This window comes from Odocoileus virginianus, chromosome 6 (assembly GCF_023699985.2).
Source record: "Odocoileus virginianus isolate 20LAN1187 ecotype Illinois chromosome 6, Ovbor_1.2, whole genome shotgun sequence".
NCBI classification, from domain to species: Eukaryota; Metazoa; Chordata; class Mammalia; order Artiodactyla; family Cervidae; genus Odocoileus; species Odocoileus virginianus.
Genome location: NC_069679.1, coordinates 7,502,657 through 7,520,494, shown reverse-complemented (window position 1 = coordinate 7,520,494; position 17,838 = coordinate 7,502,657). Strand labels below are relative to the sequence as shown.

General features: G+C 40.0%; 1 protein-coding gene across 3 annotated transcripts in view; it reads left to right on the top strand.

The window, feature by feature from the left end:
- Positions 1–17,838, top strand: part of AAGAB (alpha and gamma adaptin binding protein) — a 74,204-nt gene that overhangs the window by 25,156 nt on the left and 31,210 nt on the right. For all 3 annotated transcript variants that reach the window (XM_070468699.1, XM_070468698.1, XM_020910717.2), the window contains one exon: positions 14,445–14,528. In XM_070468699.1, the coding sequence (XP_070324800.1) occupies positions 14,445–14,528 (84 nt within the window). The remainder of the gene's footprint in view (positions 1–14,444; positions 14,529–17,838) is intronic.

The window sequence follows — 17,838 nt, the reverse complement described above, 5'->3', positions numbered from 1 at the left end:
TCAGAGGTTGTTTATGTTGATTTGCTGGAAGGAGATACAGAATGCCATGCTAGATTTAAAACTCCTGAGGATGCTCAAGCAGTAGTAACTGCACATTCAGAAATTAAAAAGAAACACTGCTGGAAACTAGAGATTCTTTCTGGTGATCATGAGCAGAGGTATTGGCAGAAGATTTTGGTAGATAGGCAGGCCAAACTTAATCAACCTCGTGAAAAGAAAAGAGGCACTGAGAAGTTAATCACCAAAGCTGAAAAGATTAGACTCGAAAAGACTCAACAAGCAAGTCAACACATCAGATTTTCTGAATATGACTGAAAAAAATTTTTTGTTCACCTCTTCAGATTTCACTGGATACTAGAGCTATTCTTAGGAATATCTTTTTTTTATGGTGGTAATGCATAATGTTTTTCTAAAACCTACATTTAATTAAATAGTTGTTCTTTAACTTGTAAATACGACTTTTCCTGGAGACAGTTACATTGTTTACCACAGTTTTTCTGTAAACGTTGCATTTGTTGAAATTATATGACACAAATCAACCTCAAAGTGATTTAGAAAATAAATGTGTTTGAAATTATCCAAAAAAAAAAATAAATAAAAAAAATAAAATGGACTGGAATGGGTGAATTTAACTCAGATAACCATTATCTCTACTACTGTGGGCAGGAATCCCTTAGAAGAAATGGAGTAGCCATCATGGTCAACAAAAGAGTCTGAAATGCAGTACTTGGATGCAATCTGAAAAATGACAGAATGATCTCTGTTTGTTTCCAAGGCAAACCATTCAATATCACTGTAATCCAAGCCTGTGCCCCACCCAGTAACGCTGAAGAAGCTAAAGTTGAATGGTTCTGTGAAGACCTACAAGCCCTTGTAGAACTAACACCCAAAAAAGATATCCCTTTCACTGGAATGTAAAGTAGGAAGTCAAGAAACACCTGGAGTAACAGGCAAATTTGGCCTTGGAGTATGGAATGAAGCAGGGCAAAGGCTAATAGAGTTTTGCCAAGAGAACACACTGGTCATAACAAACACCCTCTTCCAACAACACAAGAGAAGACTCTACACATGGACATCACCAGATCGTCAACACTGAAATCAGGTTGGTTATATTCTTTGCAGCCAAAGATGGAGAAGCTCTATACAGTCAGCAAAAACAAGACCGGGAGCTGACTGTGGCTCAGATCATGAACTCCTTATTGCCAAATTCAGACTTAAATTGAAGAAAGTAGGGAAAACCACTAGACCATTCAGGTATGACCTAAATAGAATCCCTTATGATTATACAGTGGAAGTGAGAAATAGATTTAAGGGGCTAAATTTGATAGACAGAGTGCCTGATGAACTATGGATGGAGGTTCGTGACACTGTACAGGAGAACAGGGATAAAGACCATCCCCATGGAAAAGAAATGCAAAAAGGCAAAATGGTTGTCTGAGGAGGCCTTACAAATAGCTGTGAAAAGAAGAGAAGCGAAAAGCAAAAGAGAAAAGGAAAGATATTCCCATTTGAATGCAAAGTTCCAAAGAATAGCCAGGAGAGATAAGAAAGCCTTCCTCAGCGATCAATGCAAAGAAACAGAGGAAAACAACAGAATGGGAAAGACTAGAGATCTCTTCAAGAAAATTAGAGATACCAAGGGAACATTTCATGCAAAGATGGGTTCGATAAAGGACAGAAATGGTTGGACCTAACAGAAGCAGAAGATTAAGAAGAGGTGGCAAGAATACACAGAAGGACTGTACAAAAAAGATTTTCACGACCCAGATAATCACGATGGTGTGATCACTCACCGAGAGCCAGACATCCTGGAATGTGAAGTCAGGTGGGCCTTAGAAAGCATCACTATGAACAAAGCTAGTGGAAGTGATGGAATTCCAGTTGAACTATTTCAAATCCTGAAAGATGATGCTGTGAAAGTGCTGCAGTCAATATGCCAGCAAATTTGGAAAACTCAGCAGTGGCCACAGGACTGGAAAAGGTCAGTTTTTATTCTAATCTCAAAGGCAATGGCAAAGAATGCTCAAACTACTGCACAGTTGCACTCATCTCACATGCTAGGAAAGTAATGCTCAAAATTCTCCAAGCCAAAAAAAAAAAAAAAAAATTCTCCAAGCCAGGCTTCAGCAATATGAGAACTGTGAACTTCCAGATGTTCAAGCTGGTTTTAGAAAAGGCACAGGAACCAGAGATCAAATTGCCAACATCCACTGGATCATTGAAAAAGCAAGAGAGTTCCAGAAAAACATCTATTTCTGCTTTACTGACTGTGTGGACCACAACAAACTGTGGAAAATTCTTCAAGAGATGGGAATACCAGACCACCTGACCCACTGCTTGAGAAACCTATATGCAGGTCAGGAAGCAACAGTTAGAACTGGACATGGAACAACAGGCTGGTTCCAAATAGGAAAGGGAGTACATCAAGGCTGGTTATTGTCACCATGCTTATTTAACTTGTATGCAGAGTACATCATGAGAAACACTGGGCTGGAAGAAGCACAAGCTGGAATCAAGATTGCCAGGAGAAATATCAATAACATCAAATATGCAGATGACACCACCCTTATGGCAGAAAGTGAAGAGGAACTAAAAGCCTCTTGGTGAAAGTGAAAGAGGAGAGTGAAAAAGTTGGCTTAAAGCTCAACATTCAGAAAACTATGATCATGGCATCTGGTCCCATCCCTTCATGGGAAATAGATGGGGAAACAGTGGAAGCAGTGTCAGACTTTATTTTTTGGGGCTCCACAATCACTGCAGATGGTGATTGCAGCCATGAAATTAAAAGACGCTTACTCCTTGGAAGGAAAGTTATGACCAACATAGACAGCATATTAAAAAGCAGACATTACTTTGCCAACAAAGGTCCGTCTGGTCAAGGCTATGGTTTTTCCAGTGGTCATGTATGGATGTGAGAGTTGGACTGTGAAGAAAGCTGAGCACCGAAAAATTGATGCTTTTGAACTGTGATGTTGGAGAAGACTCTTGAGAGTCCCTTGGGCTGCAAGGAGATCCAACCAGTCCATCCTAAAGGAGATCAGTCCTGGGTGTTCATTGGAAGGAATGATGCTGAAGCTGAAACTCCAATACTTTGGCCTCCTCATGCCAAGAGTTGACTCATTGGAAAAGACCCTGATGCTGGGAGGGACTGGGGGCAGGAGGAGAAGGGGACGACAGAGGATGAGATGGCTGGATGGCATCACCGACTCGATGGACATGAGTTTGAGTAAACTCCAGGAGTTGGTGATGGACAAGGAGGCCTGGTGTGCTGTGATTCATGGGGTCGCAAAGAGTCAGACACGACTGAACAACTGAAGTGACTGAACATTTTCAGAGGAGTATGAGTGGATTCCATTGGTGAGGTAATGAGGTTGACTTTACTATATAAACTTTTATGCTGTGTGTTTATTTAGTTTCTATTAAAGTCATGGTTCAGACAGTAAGGAATCTGCCTGCAATGCAGAAGACCCAGGTTTGAGCCCTGGGTTGGGAAGTTCCCCTGGAGAAGGGAATGGCAAGCCACTCCAGTATTCTTGCCTGGAGAATCCCATGGACAGAGGGCCACAGTCAATCCATGGGGTAACAACGTCAGACGCAACTGAGCAACTAACACTTTTCATAGTTGATTTACAGTGTTGTGTTAATTTATGCTATGCAACAGAGTGATTCAGTTGTGTGTGTATATGTATGTGCTTAGTTACGCAGTTGTGTCTGACCCTTTGCGACCCCATGGACTGTAGCCTGCCAGGCTCCTCTGTCCATGGGGATTCTCCAGATAAGAGTACTGGAGTGGGTTACCATGCCCTCCTCCAGGGGGTCTTCCCAACCCAGGGATCAAACCCAGGTCTCCCAGATTGCAGGTGGATTCTTTACTCTCTGAGCCACCAGGGAAGCCCAAGAATACTGGAGTAGGTATCCTATCCCTTCTCCAGGGGATCTTCCCAACCTACGAATTGAATCCAGGGTCTCCTGCATTGCAGGCAGATTCTTTACCAGTAAGCTGAGCTACCAGGGGAGTTCGGTGTGTGTATATATATATATAAAAGAATATAAAAAAGATATATACATATATGTATATAAAAGAATATATATGAGCATATATATAGTCTTTTTTATGTTCTTTTCCATCATGGTAGAAAATATCTCAGGATATTGAATATAGTTCCCTGTGCTACATAGTAGGACCTTGTGGTTCATCCATTCTATACGTAATGGTTTGCTTCTACTAACCCCAACCTCCTCCTCCTCCATCTCTTCCCCCACCCCCGCCCCCTTGGCAACCACAAGTCTGTTCTCTGTGTCTGTTTTTGTTATGTAGATATGTTGATTTGTGTCATATTTCAGATTCCACATAGAAGTGATATTATATGGTATTTGTCTTTTTCTCTCTGACTTACTTTGCTTAGTATGGTAATCTTTGGGTCCATCCATGTTGCTGCACATGGCATTATTTCCTTCTTCTTGATGGCTGAGTAATACTCTGTTGTGTATATAGACCACATCTTCTGTATCCACTCATCTCTCCATGGACATTGAGGTGGTTTTTATGTCTTTGCTGTTGTACATAGTGCTGCTGTGAACATAGGTTTGCATGTATCTTTTTGAATTATAGTTTTGTCTGAGTATATGCCCAGGAGTGGGGTTGATGGATGAGACTGTTTTTAGTTTTTTGAGGAACCTTCTTTCTGTTTTTCACAGTGGCTATACCATTTTGCATTCCCACCAACAGTGTAGGAGTGTTCCCTTCCCCCCACACCCTCTAATAGCAGTAATTGCTATTCGAGACTTTTTAATGATGGCCATTCTGACTTGTGTGAGGTACTACTTTGTTGTAGTTTTGATTTGCTTTCCTCTAATAATTAATGATGTTGAGCATCTTTTCATGTGCCTCTTGGCTGTCTGTATGTTTTCTTTGGAGAAAAGTCTGTTTAGGTCATCTTTCCGTTTTTTAATTGGGTTTTTGTTTTTTTGTTGCTGTTGAGTTGTATGAACTGTATATGTATTTTGGAAATGAAGACCTTGTCAGTTACATCACATGCAAATATTTTCTCCCATTCTGTAGGTTGGCTTTTTGTTTTGTTTGCTTTGGAAAAGCTTATAAGTTTAATTAGGTCCCATTTGTTTATTTTTGCTTTTATCTCTATTGCCTTGGGAGACTGACCTAAGAAAACATTGGTTTTATGTCAGATTTATGACATAAAATGATTTAATGTCAAAGAATGTTTTGCCTTTGGTCTCTTCTAGGAGTTTTCTGGGGTCTTGTCTTATATTTAGATCTTTAAACCATTTTGAATTTATTTTTGAGTATGGTGAGAGGGTATATTTTAGCTTTATTGTTTTACATATGGCTGTCCAACTTTCCCAGCACCACTTGCTGAAGAGACTGTCTTTTCCCCATTGTATATTCTTGCCTCTTTCATTGAAGATTAATTGACCATAGGTGTGTGGGATTATTTCTGATCTCTCTAATTTGTTCCATTGATCCATATTTCTGTTTCTGTGCCAATACATGCTGTTTTATACTCTTCTCAATTGTGGTGGAAAATATCTCAGGATATTGAGTTTAGTCCCCTGTGCTATACAGTAGGGCCTTGTTGTTTATCCATTCTGTATGTGCTGGTTTGCTTCCTCTAACCCAGCCTCCCACTCCATCCCTTCTCCCCCCACCTTGACAACCGCAGGTCTGTTCTCTATGTCTGTTTTTGTTTTGTAGATGTGTTATGCCTCCTGCTTTGTTCTTTTCTTTAAGCATTGCTTTGGCAATCCTGGTCTTTTATGGTTTCATATAAATTTTAGGGTTATTCTGGTTCTGTGAAAAATACCTTGGGTAATTTAATAGGAATTGCATTAAATTCATAGATTGCTTTGGGTAGTATGGCCTTTATCTTTGGGTATGGTTGCTTTTTAATATTGTGTTAATTTTTGCTGTGCAGTGGAGTGAATCAGCTCTATGTGTATGTGTCTTCTTCCTCTTGGACCTCTCTTCCACCCCCACCTTTCCCCATTCCACCTACATCGTCACAGGACCCTGAGCTGAGCTCTCACTAGCTATCTCTTTTACACATGCTTACACATCAGTCACAGTCTCCCAATTTAGTATGGCCATTTTAGCAATATTAAATCTTCCAATCCAAGAGCGTGGGATATCTTTCCATTTCTTTGAATCATCATTAAAGAACATTATAAAAGGATGTGTGTGTATCACACATAACCCTCCCAGACTTCAAATAATACAACATGCTAAGCAAAGTAAGTCATAAAGAGAAAGACAAATACCGTATGATATCACTTATATGTGGAATCTAAAATACAGTACAAATCAACATGGGTCCATCATGTTGCTACAAATGGCATTATTTCATTGCTTTTGGTGGCTGAGTAATATTCCATTGTATATGTAGGCCACATCTTCTTTATCCATTCTTCTGTTTTTGGATATTTAGGTTGCATCTTTAATTTCCTTTATTAATATTTTGTAGTATTTCTAGCATATATGTTCGTCTTTCACCTCCTTGGTGAGGTTTATTCCTAAGTAATTTTTTGGATGTGATTTTAAATGGGATTATTTGTTTACATTCCCTTTCTCATATTTCATTGTTAGTGTAAAGAAATGCAACTGATTTCTGTATGTTAATCTTGTATCTTGCTAAGTTGCTGAATTTATCAGTTCTAGTAATTTTTGTGTAGAGTCTTTAGGATTTTCTGATATGATATCATGTCATCTACAAATAATGACATTTTTCTCTCTTCCTTTGTAATTTGATACCTTTTATTTCTTGTCTGGTTGCTGTGGCTAGGACTTTCAATACTGTGTTGAATAGAAATGATGATAGTGGGCCTCTTTGTTCCAGATTTTAGAGAGAAGGCTATCAGCCTTTCACTGTTGAATATTACATTGACTGTGGGGTTGTCATAAATAACTTTTATAATATTGAGATATGTTCCTTTTATACCCAGTTTGTTAAGAGTTTTTATCATGAATGGATGTTGTATTTGGTCAGGTGGTTCTTCTGCATCTATCAAGATGATCATGCGTTTTTTATCTTTTGTTGAAGTAGTGTATCATGTTGACTGATTTGCATATGTTGAATCATCCTCGTGAACTTATGATGAATCCCACTTGGTCATGGTATATGATCTTTTTTATGTGTTGTTGGATTCAGTTTGCTAATATTTTTAAAAAATTTTTACGTCTGTGTTCATCAAAGATTATTGTTGTTGTTCAGTTGCTAAGTTGTGTCTGATTCTTTGTGACCCTGTGAACTGCAGCGTGCCAGGCTTCCCTGTCCTTCAGTATCTCCCAGAGTTTACTTAAACTGTAACTCATGTCCATCAAGTCAGTAATGCCATCCAACCATCTCATTCTCTGTCGCCCGCTTCTCCTTTTGCCCTTAATCTTTCCCAGCATCAGAGTCTTTTCCAGTAAGTAGTCTCTTCACATCAAGTGGCCAAAGTATTAGAGCTTCAGTATCAGTCCTTCCAATGAATATTCAGGGTTAATTTCCTTTAGGATTGATTGACTGGTTTGATCTCTTTGCTGTCCATGGGAATCTCAAGAGTCTTTTCCAGCACCACAGGTCAAAAGCATCAGTCCTTAAGCTCTCAGCCTTCTTTATGGTCCAGCTCTCACATCTGTACATGATTACTGAAATAAAACATAGCTTTGACTATATGAACCTTTCTCAGCAAAGTGATGTTTCTGCTTTTTAATATACTGTCTAGGTTTGTCATAGCTTTTGTTTCAAAGAGCAACCATCTTTTCATTTCATGGCTGCAGTCACCATCCACAGTGATTTTGGAATCAGAGATAGTAAAATCTGTCACTGTTTCCACTTTTGCCCCTGATGTTTGCCACAAAGTGATAGGACTGGGTGCCATTATCTTAGTTTCTTGAATGTTGAGTTTTAAGCTATCTTTTTCACTCTCCTCTTTCACCCTCATCACAAGGCTCTTTAGTTCCTCTTCATTTCTCCCATTAGAATGGTATTATCTGCATATCTGAGGTTGTTGATATTTTTCCTGGCAATCTTGATTCCAGCTTGTGACTCATCCAGCTTGGCTTTTCGCATGGTATACTCTGCATATAAGTTAAATAATCAGGTGACAATATACAGCCTTGACATACTTCTTTCCCAATTTTGCCAGTCCGTTGTTCCATGTCTGGTTCTAATTATTGCTTCTTGACCTGCATACGGGTTTCTCAGGAGGCAGGTAAGGTGGTCTGGTATTCCCATCTAAGAGCTTCTCAGTTTGTCATGATCCACACAGTCAAAGATATAGTCAGTGAAGCAAAAGTAGATGTTTTTCTGGAATTCCCTTGCTTTTTCTATGATCCAGCAGATGTTGGCAATTTGTTCTCTGGCTCCTCTGCCTTTACTAAATCTAGCTTGTACATATGGAAGATCTTGGTTCACTTACTGCTGAAGCCTAGCTTGAAGGATTTTGAGCATTCTTGCCAGCATGTGAAATGAGTGCAATTGTGCGATAGCTTCAACATTCTTTGGCGATGTCCTTCTTTTGAACTGGAATGAAAACTGACCTTTTCCAGTCCTGTGGCCACTGCTGAGTTTTCCAAATTTGCTGGCATATTGAGTGCAGCACTTTATCAGCATCATCTTTTAGAATTTGAAATAGCTCAGTTGGAATTCTGTAACCTCCACTAGCTTTGTTTGTAGTAATGCTTCCTAAGGCCCACTTGACTTCACATTCCAGGATGTCTGACTCTAGGTAAGTGAACACATCATCGTGGTTATCTGAGTCATTCAGACCTTTTTTGCATAGTTCTTCTGTGTATTTTTGCCACCTCTTCTTAATCTCTTATGTTTCTGCCATTTTTGTCCTTTATTGTGCTCATCTTTGCATAAAATGTTCCCTTGGTAACCCCTGTTTTTTGAAGAGCTGTTGTTTTTTCGCATTCTATTGTTTTCCTCTGTTTCTTCGCATTATTCACTTAAGAAGGCTTTCTTATCTTTTGTAGCTATTGTCTGGAACTCTTCATTCAGTTGGGTATATTGTTCCCTTTCTCCTTTTCCTTTCACTTCTCTTCTTTGCTCAGCTATTTGTAAGGCCTCCTCAGACAACCATTTTTCCTTTTTGCATTTCTTGAAGGAAATGGCAACCCACTCCAGTACTCTTGCCTGGAAAATTCTATGGATGGAGGAGCCTGGTAGACTACAGTCCATGGGGTCGCATAGAGTCAGACACGACTGAGCGACTTCACTTTCACTTTTCCTTGGAAATGGTTTGATCACCTCCTCCTATACAATGTTACAAACCTCCATCCATAGTTCTTCAGGCATTCTGTCTACAAGATCTAACCCCTTGAATCTATTCATCACCTCCACTGCATAATCATAAGGAATTCGATTTAGGTCATACCTGAATGGCCTAATGGTTTTCCCTACTGTCGTTTTAAGGCTAAATTTTGTAATAAGTTGTTGATGACCTAAGCCACAGTCAGCTCCCGATCTTGTTTTTGCTGACTGTATAGAGCTTCTCCATCTTAGGCTGCAAAGATTATAATCAGTCTCATTTTGCTTTTGACTATCTGATGATGTCCATGTGTAGAGTCATCTGTTGTGTTGTTGGAAGAGGGTGTTTGCTATGACCAGTGCATTCTCTTGGGAATACTGTGTGTTAGCCTTTGCCCTGCTTCATTTTGTACTCCATAATATCATCAAAGATACTGGCCTGTAATTTTCTTTTTTGGTGGTATCTTTGTTTTGTTTGGTATCAGGGTGATGGTGGCTTCGTAGTGTGTCTTTGGTAGTGTTCCCTTCTCTTCAGTGTTTTGCAAGAGTTTGAGAAGGATCGGTAAAAGTTCTTTGTATGTTTGGTAGAATTCGCCTGTGAAGCCATCTGGTCCTGGACTTGCATTTGTAGGGAATTTTTTGTTTTTTGTTTTTTCAACTACAGATTCTCTTTCACTTCCAGTGATCCGTCTTTTCAAATTATCTTCTTCTTGATTCAGTTTTAATGGCATGTATTTTTCTGGAAACTTGTTCATTTCTTCTCTGTTGTTGAATTTGTTGGCATTAAATTGTTCATAGTACTCTCTTATGGTTTTCATGTTTGGGTTCCACATAAGTGGAAAAAATCTTCTTGATCATATTTTCACATGCCACTCTACTTAAACGTAATGAAAACATTCCATTTTAAAAACAATTTGTGACAATCAGTGAAAGGTGAATACTGTACAATAATGTGTAATGGAAGAGAACAAGAGATCGTGGAACCACTGCCAACCACACTAAAGGTTGGTCTTCATCCAAAGAAGGTGGTGTGTATATATGGGATTGGAAGTGAGTCCTCTACTATGAGCTCCTTTTGGAAAACCAATTAGTTCCAGTAAGTACTGCTCCCACGTAGACCAAGTGAAAGCGACACTAGACAGAAAGTGTCTGGAATCAGTCAACAGAAAATGCATCATCTTCCATCAGGATAACTCGGGACCACATGTTTCTTTGATGACTAGGCAAGAACTGTTACAACTTGACTGGAAAGTTCTGATTCATTGTTATATTCACCTTCGGATGATATTGCACCTTCGGATGTCCATTTATTTCAGTCTTTATAAAATTCTCTTAATGGAAAAAATGTCAGTTCCCTGGATGATTGTAAAAGACACCTGGAACAGTTCTTTGCTCAAAAAGATACAAAGTTTTGGGAAGGTGGAATTATGAGATTGCCTGAAAAATGGCAGAAGATAGTAGAACAAAATAGTGAATACATGTTCAGTAAAGTTCTTGGTGAAAAGGGAAAATGGGTCTGTTATTTTTACTTAAAAATTGAAGGAATTTTTTTGGGCAACCTGGTATTGTATTCCCATCAGTTTCTCACTTTATGTCTGTCAGTATTTGTTTTATGTATTTGGGTGTTTCTTTATTGGGTGCATATAGTGTCCTTCTTTACTTTTCTTTTTGCCTTTTGTTTTAAAGTCTTTTTTGTCTGACATGAGTATTGCCAACTCTTGCTTTCCTGTGATCTTCATTTGCAGGATATGTCTTTTTCCATCCCCTCTCTTCCAGTCTGTGTGTTCTTTGCCCTAAAGTGCAAAGTGCCTTGTAGTACCTACAAGGGTGCCTTGTAGGTGGCATAGTCTCTTGTTTTTTTTTAATCCATTCCACCACCCTGTGTCTTGATTGGAATAGTCTGTTTACATTTAAGGAAATTATTGGTAAATATGTATTTAATTCCACTTTAAACCTTGTTTTCCAGTTGATTCTGTTTCTTCTTTGTCTCTTTGTTTTTCATTTTGTGGTTTGATAATTTCCCTTTATTTTATGCTTGTGTTTTCTGTTTGGTTTTTGTGAGTCTGTTGTATGTTTTTGATTTGTGGTGACCCTGTTTTTCAAGTATGTTAACCCCTTCCTGTATCTGCTTGCTTTTAGACTGGTAGTCATATAGGCTCAAATGAAAGAATCTGTATTTTCTTCCTCTGCTCCCCTGCATTTTATCATTTTGATGTCCTCAGTTACATCTTCATGTTTATCCTTTTGCTATTCCTTACGTTTATCATTGCTTTCATAAATAGATTTAAAGCCTTTTTTTTTTCGTTTTGATCTGTATACTGGCTTATTTAAATGATTTACTTTACAATTGTGATATTTTCTTTCCTATATATTCTTGATTCTTTTATAATAAGAGAAGACCTTAATATTTCTTCTAGAATAGGTCTAATATTGCTCTTTTCTTTTAGTTTTTCCTTGTCTGAGAAATTCTTTCTCTCTCCTTCTCTTCTAAATTATATTCTTGCTGGGTAGAGCATTCTAGGTTGCAGATTTTTCCCTTTTAAGACTTTAAATATGTTTATCCACTCCCTTCTAGTCTGCATTATTTCAGACTAGAGAAATCAGCTTATAGCCTTATGGGTGTTCCCTTATAATTAACTCTTTGCTTTTCTTTTATTGCATCTAGAATCTTCTCTTTGTCTTTAACTTTGGCCATTTTGATTATAGTATGTCTTGGTATAGGTCTGGGTTCATCTTGTTCAGGAACTTCTGTGCTTTCTGTATCTGGATATCTGTTTCCTTCTTTAGGTTTGGAAAGCTTTCAGCCATAATTTCTTCAAACACATTTTCAATCCCCTTTTCTCTTTCTTCTCCTTCTGAAGTCCCTGTTATCATAGAGTGGCACACTTTTATGTTATCCCATGCATGCGTGCTCAGTTGGTTTAGACATGTCCAACTCTTTGCAACCCCATGAACCATAGCCTGCCAGGCACCTCTGTCCATGGGATTTTCCCTGCAGGAGTACTGGAGTGGGTTGCAATGCCCTTCTTCAGGGAATTTTCCTGACCCAGGGGTTGAACCCACATTTTTTGTGTCTTCTGCATTGCAGAAGAATTTACCACTGAGCCACCGGGAAAGCCCACGTTATCCATAGGAGGTATTTTATATTATTTTCACTTTTTTTTTTTTTCATTTGGCTTTCTGTCTACTGTGTTCTGAATGGGTGACTTTCATTATTCTGTTTTCCAGATCACTTTTTCATTCTGCTAGTCATTGCCTTTATCTTGGTTTTAATCTTGGCAAATGAATTTTCTAATTTTCTTGCCTCCTCCTCATAGTTTCTAGTTATTTGTTTGTTTTACAGTAATATGCATTTCTGTCGATAGCCTTTCTTAATTCCTCTGGTATGTTCATTACCTCTTTTTTGAACTTGGAGTCTATTACCCTGAAGAAGTCTGTTTAATTGTTCTTTTAGGGGAATTCTGTTGGTCTTTTAACTGGTAGTGGTTGCTCTGCATCTTCATTTTGCATATATTTCTCTTACTCTGAGTTTAGGAGAAACTGACATACTGTGGCCTTGGAAGGCTGTTTATTTGTGGGAGCATCTCTGTGTAGCTTGCGTGGGGTTCATGTTTTCCATGCAGGGGCTGCTTTTATGTGGATGCCTTCCGCCTCTCCTCAGCATGTGCCGGCTCTTACCCCCTTGATAGGGGTGCACAGATGCTGTGATCCACGTGTTCTCCCAGGCCGCTGGCAGCGTTGGCTGGTACCCACTCCTGTGCACTCCTAGGTCCCACAGTGGCAGGGGCGGTGATTGGCGCCTGCTTTTGGATCTCTCTGTGCCTGTCATGGTTTGTGTTGCCCCCAGAGCTTGCATACAGTGTCCTGAAGTCTGAGACCGTGTGTGCAGGGAAAGAGGCTCTTAAAGCAGCCCTGCCGTTCCCCTCGCGTGGCCCCTGCCGTGGCACTTGCCTCTGTGGCGGGTCCAGGCTGCTTCCTCATGCGCCTTTGGTTGTGGGCGTGCCATACTGCAGCCCTTCAGGCCGTCTCTGCACAGCCAGCCCCAACACCCCCCCTGAGTTTGGCCTCCAGAGCCTGAGGTGCCGCAGCCAGCCCCCACCCGCACCGGCAGACACATGTCAGACTGGGCCGTGCAGGGCGGCACGCCTGCTGTCTGTGTAGGTCTCTCTTTTGCCTTCTCCGGCCAGTTGCTGCACTCTCCTTTGAGGCTCCAAAGCTCCCACTCTGTCCTGGCTGATCACTCTGCTGGTGTGGCGACGTCCCAGGATATTGGAACCTTTCCTCTTTCATAGCTCCCTTCCAGGGATGCAGGTCCTGTCCTGATTCCTTTCTCTTTTTTCCTTTTCTTTTGTCCTACCTGGTTATGTGGAAATTTTCTTCCCCTTTCAGAAGTCTTGAGTTCTTCTGCCAGTGTTCAGTAGGTGTTCTGTGAGAATTGTTCCACGTGTAGATGTATTTTTGACGTATTTGTTGAAGGAGGTGAGCTCCACATCCTTATCCTCTGCCATCTTGTTCACTCTCCAGTTTCTAGAATATTCTTATCAGGAGCTCCAAGCTTTGTATTTTCTTAGTTTTTTTTTTTTTCCCTTTTACGTAAGTTGTAGTGTGAAATAGCAGCTAAATGGGCAAGATAATTGTCAGTTATTTAAAGTGTGGACTGTGACCCACAGTCCTAGATAGACACATATAGTCAGCCCTCTGTATCTAAGGGTTTTGCATCCATGGATTCAACCAACAGCACATTGAAAATGTTCAGGAAAAAAAAATCCAGAGGGTTCCAAAAAGTTTACATAGTATTAGGTATTATAAGAAGTCAAGGGATGATTTAAAGTATATGGGAGGAAAAAAGATATATGGGATGATGTGGGTAGATTATGTGCTAGGTCACTTTAGTTGTGTCCAACTCTGTGCAGCCTGCCAGGCTCCTCTGTCCATGGGATTTTCCAAGCAGGAATATTGGAGTGGGTTGCTATGTCCTTCTCCAGGGGTTCTTCTGGACCCAGGGATTGATTGGCGGGTAGATTATATGTAAATACAAAACCATTTTATATAAGGGACTTGAGCATCTGCAGATTTTGTTATCTATGGTGGGGAGAGAGTCCTGGAGCCAGTCCTTCATGAATACTGAGGGATGAATATATATAAATATTTATGTATGTGTAAATACACTTTTTTCCCCCCCTCCCTGATTAGATGACTTCCCAGAATCTACAGGAGTAAAGCGAATTGTTCAAGCCTTGAATGCCAATGTCTGGTCCAATGTAGTGATGAAGAATGGTAAGTAACTTGGGACTAAACGTCCTAAAGATTTTTTTCCTCCTGTTCTTTCTAAGTTTTAAATTTTTCAGATATATGTGGAAGCATTAAGATTATATAAAATCTGTATATTGTTCCATTTTAAAGTCCCAGTTGAAGGGAAAACCAAAATAAACATTTCTAAGACTTTAAAATATATGTTGAATCGTTAACAAGAATTTGGAACTTACGTTTAACATGCTTGGCCTTGTCTTTGGCTTTGCAAAATACCCCCAAAGTTGTAAAGGATGAATTCTGTCCTTCCAGAGCTCATAGTCCAGCAGTCCCGCAGAGGAATCAAAGTGTGTACTTTTAAAATGCTAGGTAACTGTGCAAGGCAGTCTTGGATGAGTACAGAATGTCTGATTCAAGCAGCAGAGGCAGAGCAGCCAGAGATGTGGCCTTTATTTATTGAGGGCCTGAGTATAGAGTTTCAAGTCGAAAGCAGGTATTAGCAGTTGTCTTCACGGGATGGTCAAGATGTGGGTTGGTGAAGTGAGAGAATGGCAGACAGTGGAGGGAGCATGTCTTCAGGAATAATGGTTGTATCCTTCAGGGTTTCTCAAACTCTTGCCTACCAGGTGGACCTAGCTTAGGGGAGAGAGGCCTGTTTTTGAGGCAGGAGAATCTGAGCTTTTTCCTATAGGAAGTGGTGAGTCATTAGAAGACTTCTTAACAAGTGGTGCAAAGAAGTTGGCACCTTTGAAAGGTTGATGTGGTGGTGGGTTTGGCAGCTGAAGCAGGTAAGAGGTAGAGCCTGAAGTCAGGAGACCAGGCCCCTGTGGCTGCAGCTCAGTAGCCGTAGGGCGAGAAGCTGAATCTGAAGTGCAGTTTGAAGCCAACGGGGGGGCTGGTTGGTACACATTAGCCTCTTACTGTCTGTACTAGTTTGCTCGAGGCTGCAGTAACAAACTACAGCCAGCTGGAGTCTTAGAACAACAGGTGTTTATTGTCTCACAGTTCTAGATGCCAGAGGTCCCTTTGACGGTGCTGGGGAGGTGTCTGCTCCGGGTGTCTCTTCTGGCTTCTGGTAGCGTAATTCCAGTCTTCACATGTATTCTCCCTGTTTGCTGGTCTCTGTCCCTGTCTTCTTTATATAAGGATAACAGTCATAATGAATTAAGAGCCCACCCTACCCCAACATGACTTCATCTTTACTAATTATATTTACAAATAAAGTAACAATCTGAGGTATGAGAGGTTAGAACGTCACCATATAATTTGTAGGGGGGTGTAATGCAACCTATAACATATTTCTATAGGAATCACTGCCTGTGTAGTGTTTTTCTTTTTTGTAGCACTTGGCTGCCCCAACAAGTATGTTATGCTAGGTGAAATACTGCAGAAAAGAATGAGAAAAATCATGTTTAAGTGACCTTATCCCATATTCCCTGAGATAAAGGAAAATCGGTTTTATAAAAATAGAAATATTTCATCTCAGTTTTCTTTTGACACTTGAGATTAAAGTGAGGGTGGGGGCTTTTGAGCTTGCCTGAAATCTAATTGAAGCCATGCATCATGAGAGAGTTTGCTTCTAGCATAGAAAGGTATTCCTTCCTCCCCTTTCCTTCTCCTTCCTCCCCTTTCCTTCTCCTTCCTCCCTGTCATTTAATTTTTTTCTGGGGGAAAGTCTAATGGGTCTTATTATGTTGAATTCCAAAGATATTAGACTTTATTCTGTTGTAGAAGCAATCAAGTTAAGGCCATGATAGTTCTAAAAAAATAGATTTCAGCCTATGTTTTCATCTCCCTGTTACCAAAACAGACTCCAGTTAAGGCTTGGTTCTCATTCATTCATTCAGCAAATCCTTGTTGAAAATTTATCATGGTGAACCATTGCTATAGACTATCATCACTATGAAAATACACTTAAGGTATGGTACATAAACTGGATCAGTGTGGAATACAGTTACATTCAGTGGTGCTTGTTATATTCATAAGAAATATTTTCAAGAGAGCTTATTTGGTTTTTAATCATTTTTTGAAAAATCCGCCCCTCAAGTTTACACATTAAAGAAGTACTGTGGGCTTCCCAGGTGGTGCTAGTGGTAAAGAACCCAGCTGCCAATGTAGGAGACTCAAGAGACACAGGTTCGATCCCTGAATCAGGAAGATCCCCTGGAGAAGGTCATGGCAACCCACTCCAGTATTCTTGCCTGGTGAATCCCACGGACAGAGGAACCTGGCAGGCTACAGTCCATGGGTTGCAAAGAGTCAGACACGACTGAAGTAACTTAGAACTCATGCACATCTTATAATTTACATTTATAGCTATAAATTTAGAAGCTGGACTGAACACACTTTATTACTTTGGAATTATGGTCAAAGATATTTTCTGGAAAACAAAATATGCTTTTCAGACACTAAACAATACTCTTAAGAGAACTGCAAAGCCAAGAGGCTCACTGGATTTCTCATGGTCTTTGCCTTGAAGCACCTTTGCTTTATCTTTTTTCTCTGCAGTAGTGATATATTGGTTTGCTATTAACCAAATCTCAAATATTGCTGTTAGCTTAATTCCATTTTTAAGAGAATCTTGACCTACATGGTATGAAGGAAACTTAACTCTCTTCTTTCTCGAAGGAGCCCTGGGTATGGAAATAGAGGGGCATTTAGATGCAGCCCAAGTTTTAGGAAGTGTGGAGGACATCCTTGTGTCACCGCACATCTTAGATTAGAGACAGAACTCTGTATGAGTGTATGGCGGGGGCCGTATTCCTGTTCCAGGATTGGCCTGCCCCCTGTGCCCTCTGCAGGTCCTCGCTTTGCTGGTGGCCTGAGTGAGCCGTGCCTGCCTCCCAGCAGCCTGTTCTTGAAGGTTGCCTGCCAGCAGGTGCTCAGACTGCTCTGTTTATTTGCAAGTGTCCATCTTTTCTACTTCTTTTTTCTCTTTCATTTCCCCCCTTTCCTCTTTCTCTCCTTTTATTTTTCTCTTACTTTTGAAAAATTGTGATTAAATATACATAGCATAAGCGTTACCGTTTTAACCATTTTTAAGTATACAGTTCAGAGGCATTAAATACGTTCACGTTGTTTTGCAGCCATCACTACTCAAAGCTTTTTAAACCCCCCAAAATTTTAAATCAGGAAGTTAGTTGACAAAGTAAAGAAAAATATTGGAGGTGTTCTTTTTTGTTTTTCTGCTGGAAATTCAACCAAGGTTTTTTATATAGGGTTTTAGAGAATAGTAAGAGAGGTAGCATACCTAATTCATTTTAAGGCCAGGTTAAATGATCCAAATCCCTAAAGAGAGTACCAGTAAAGGAAATCATTAGAGGCCATCTCCTCTATG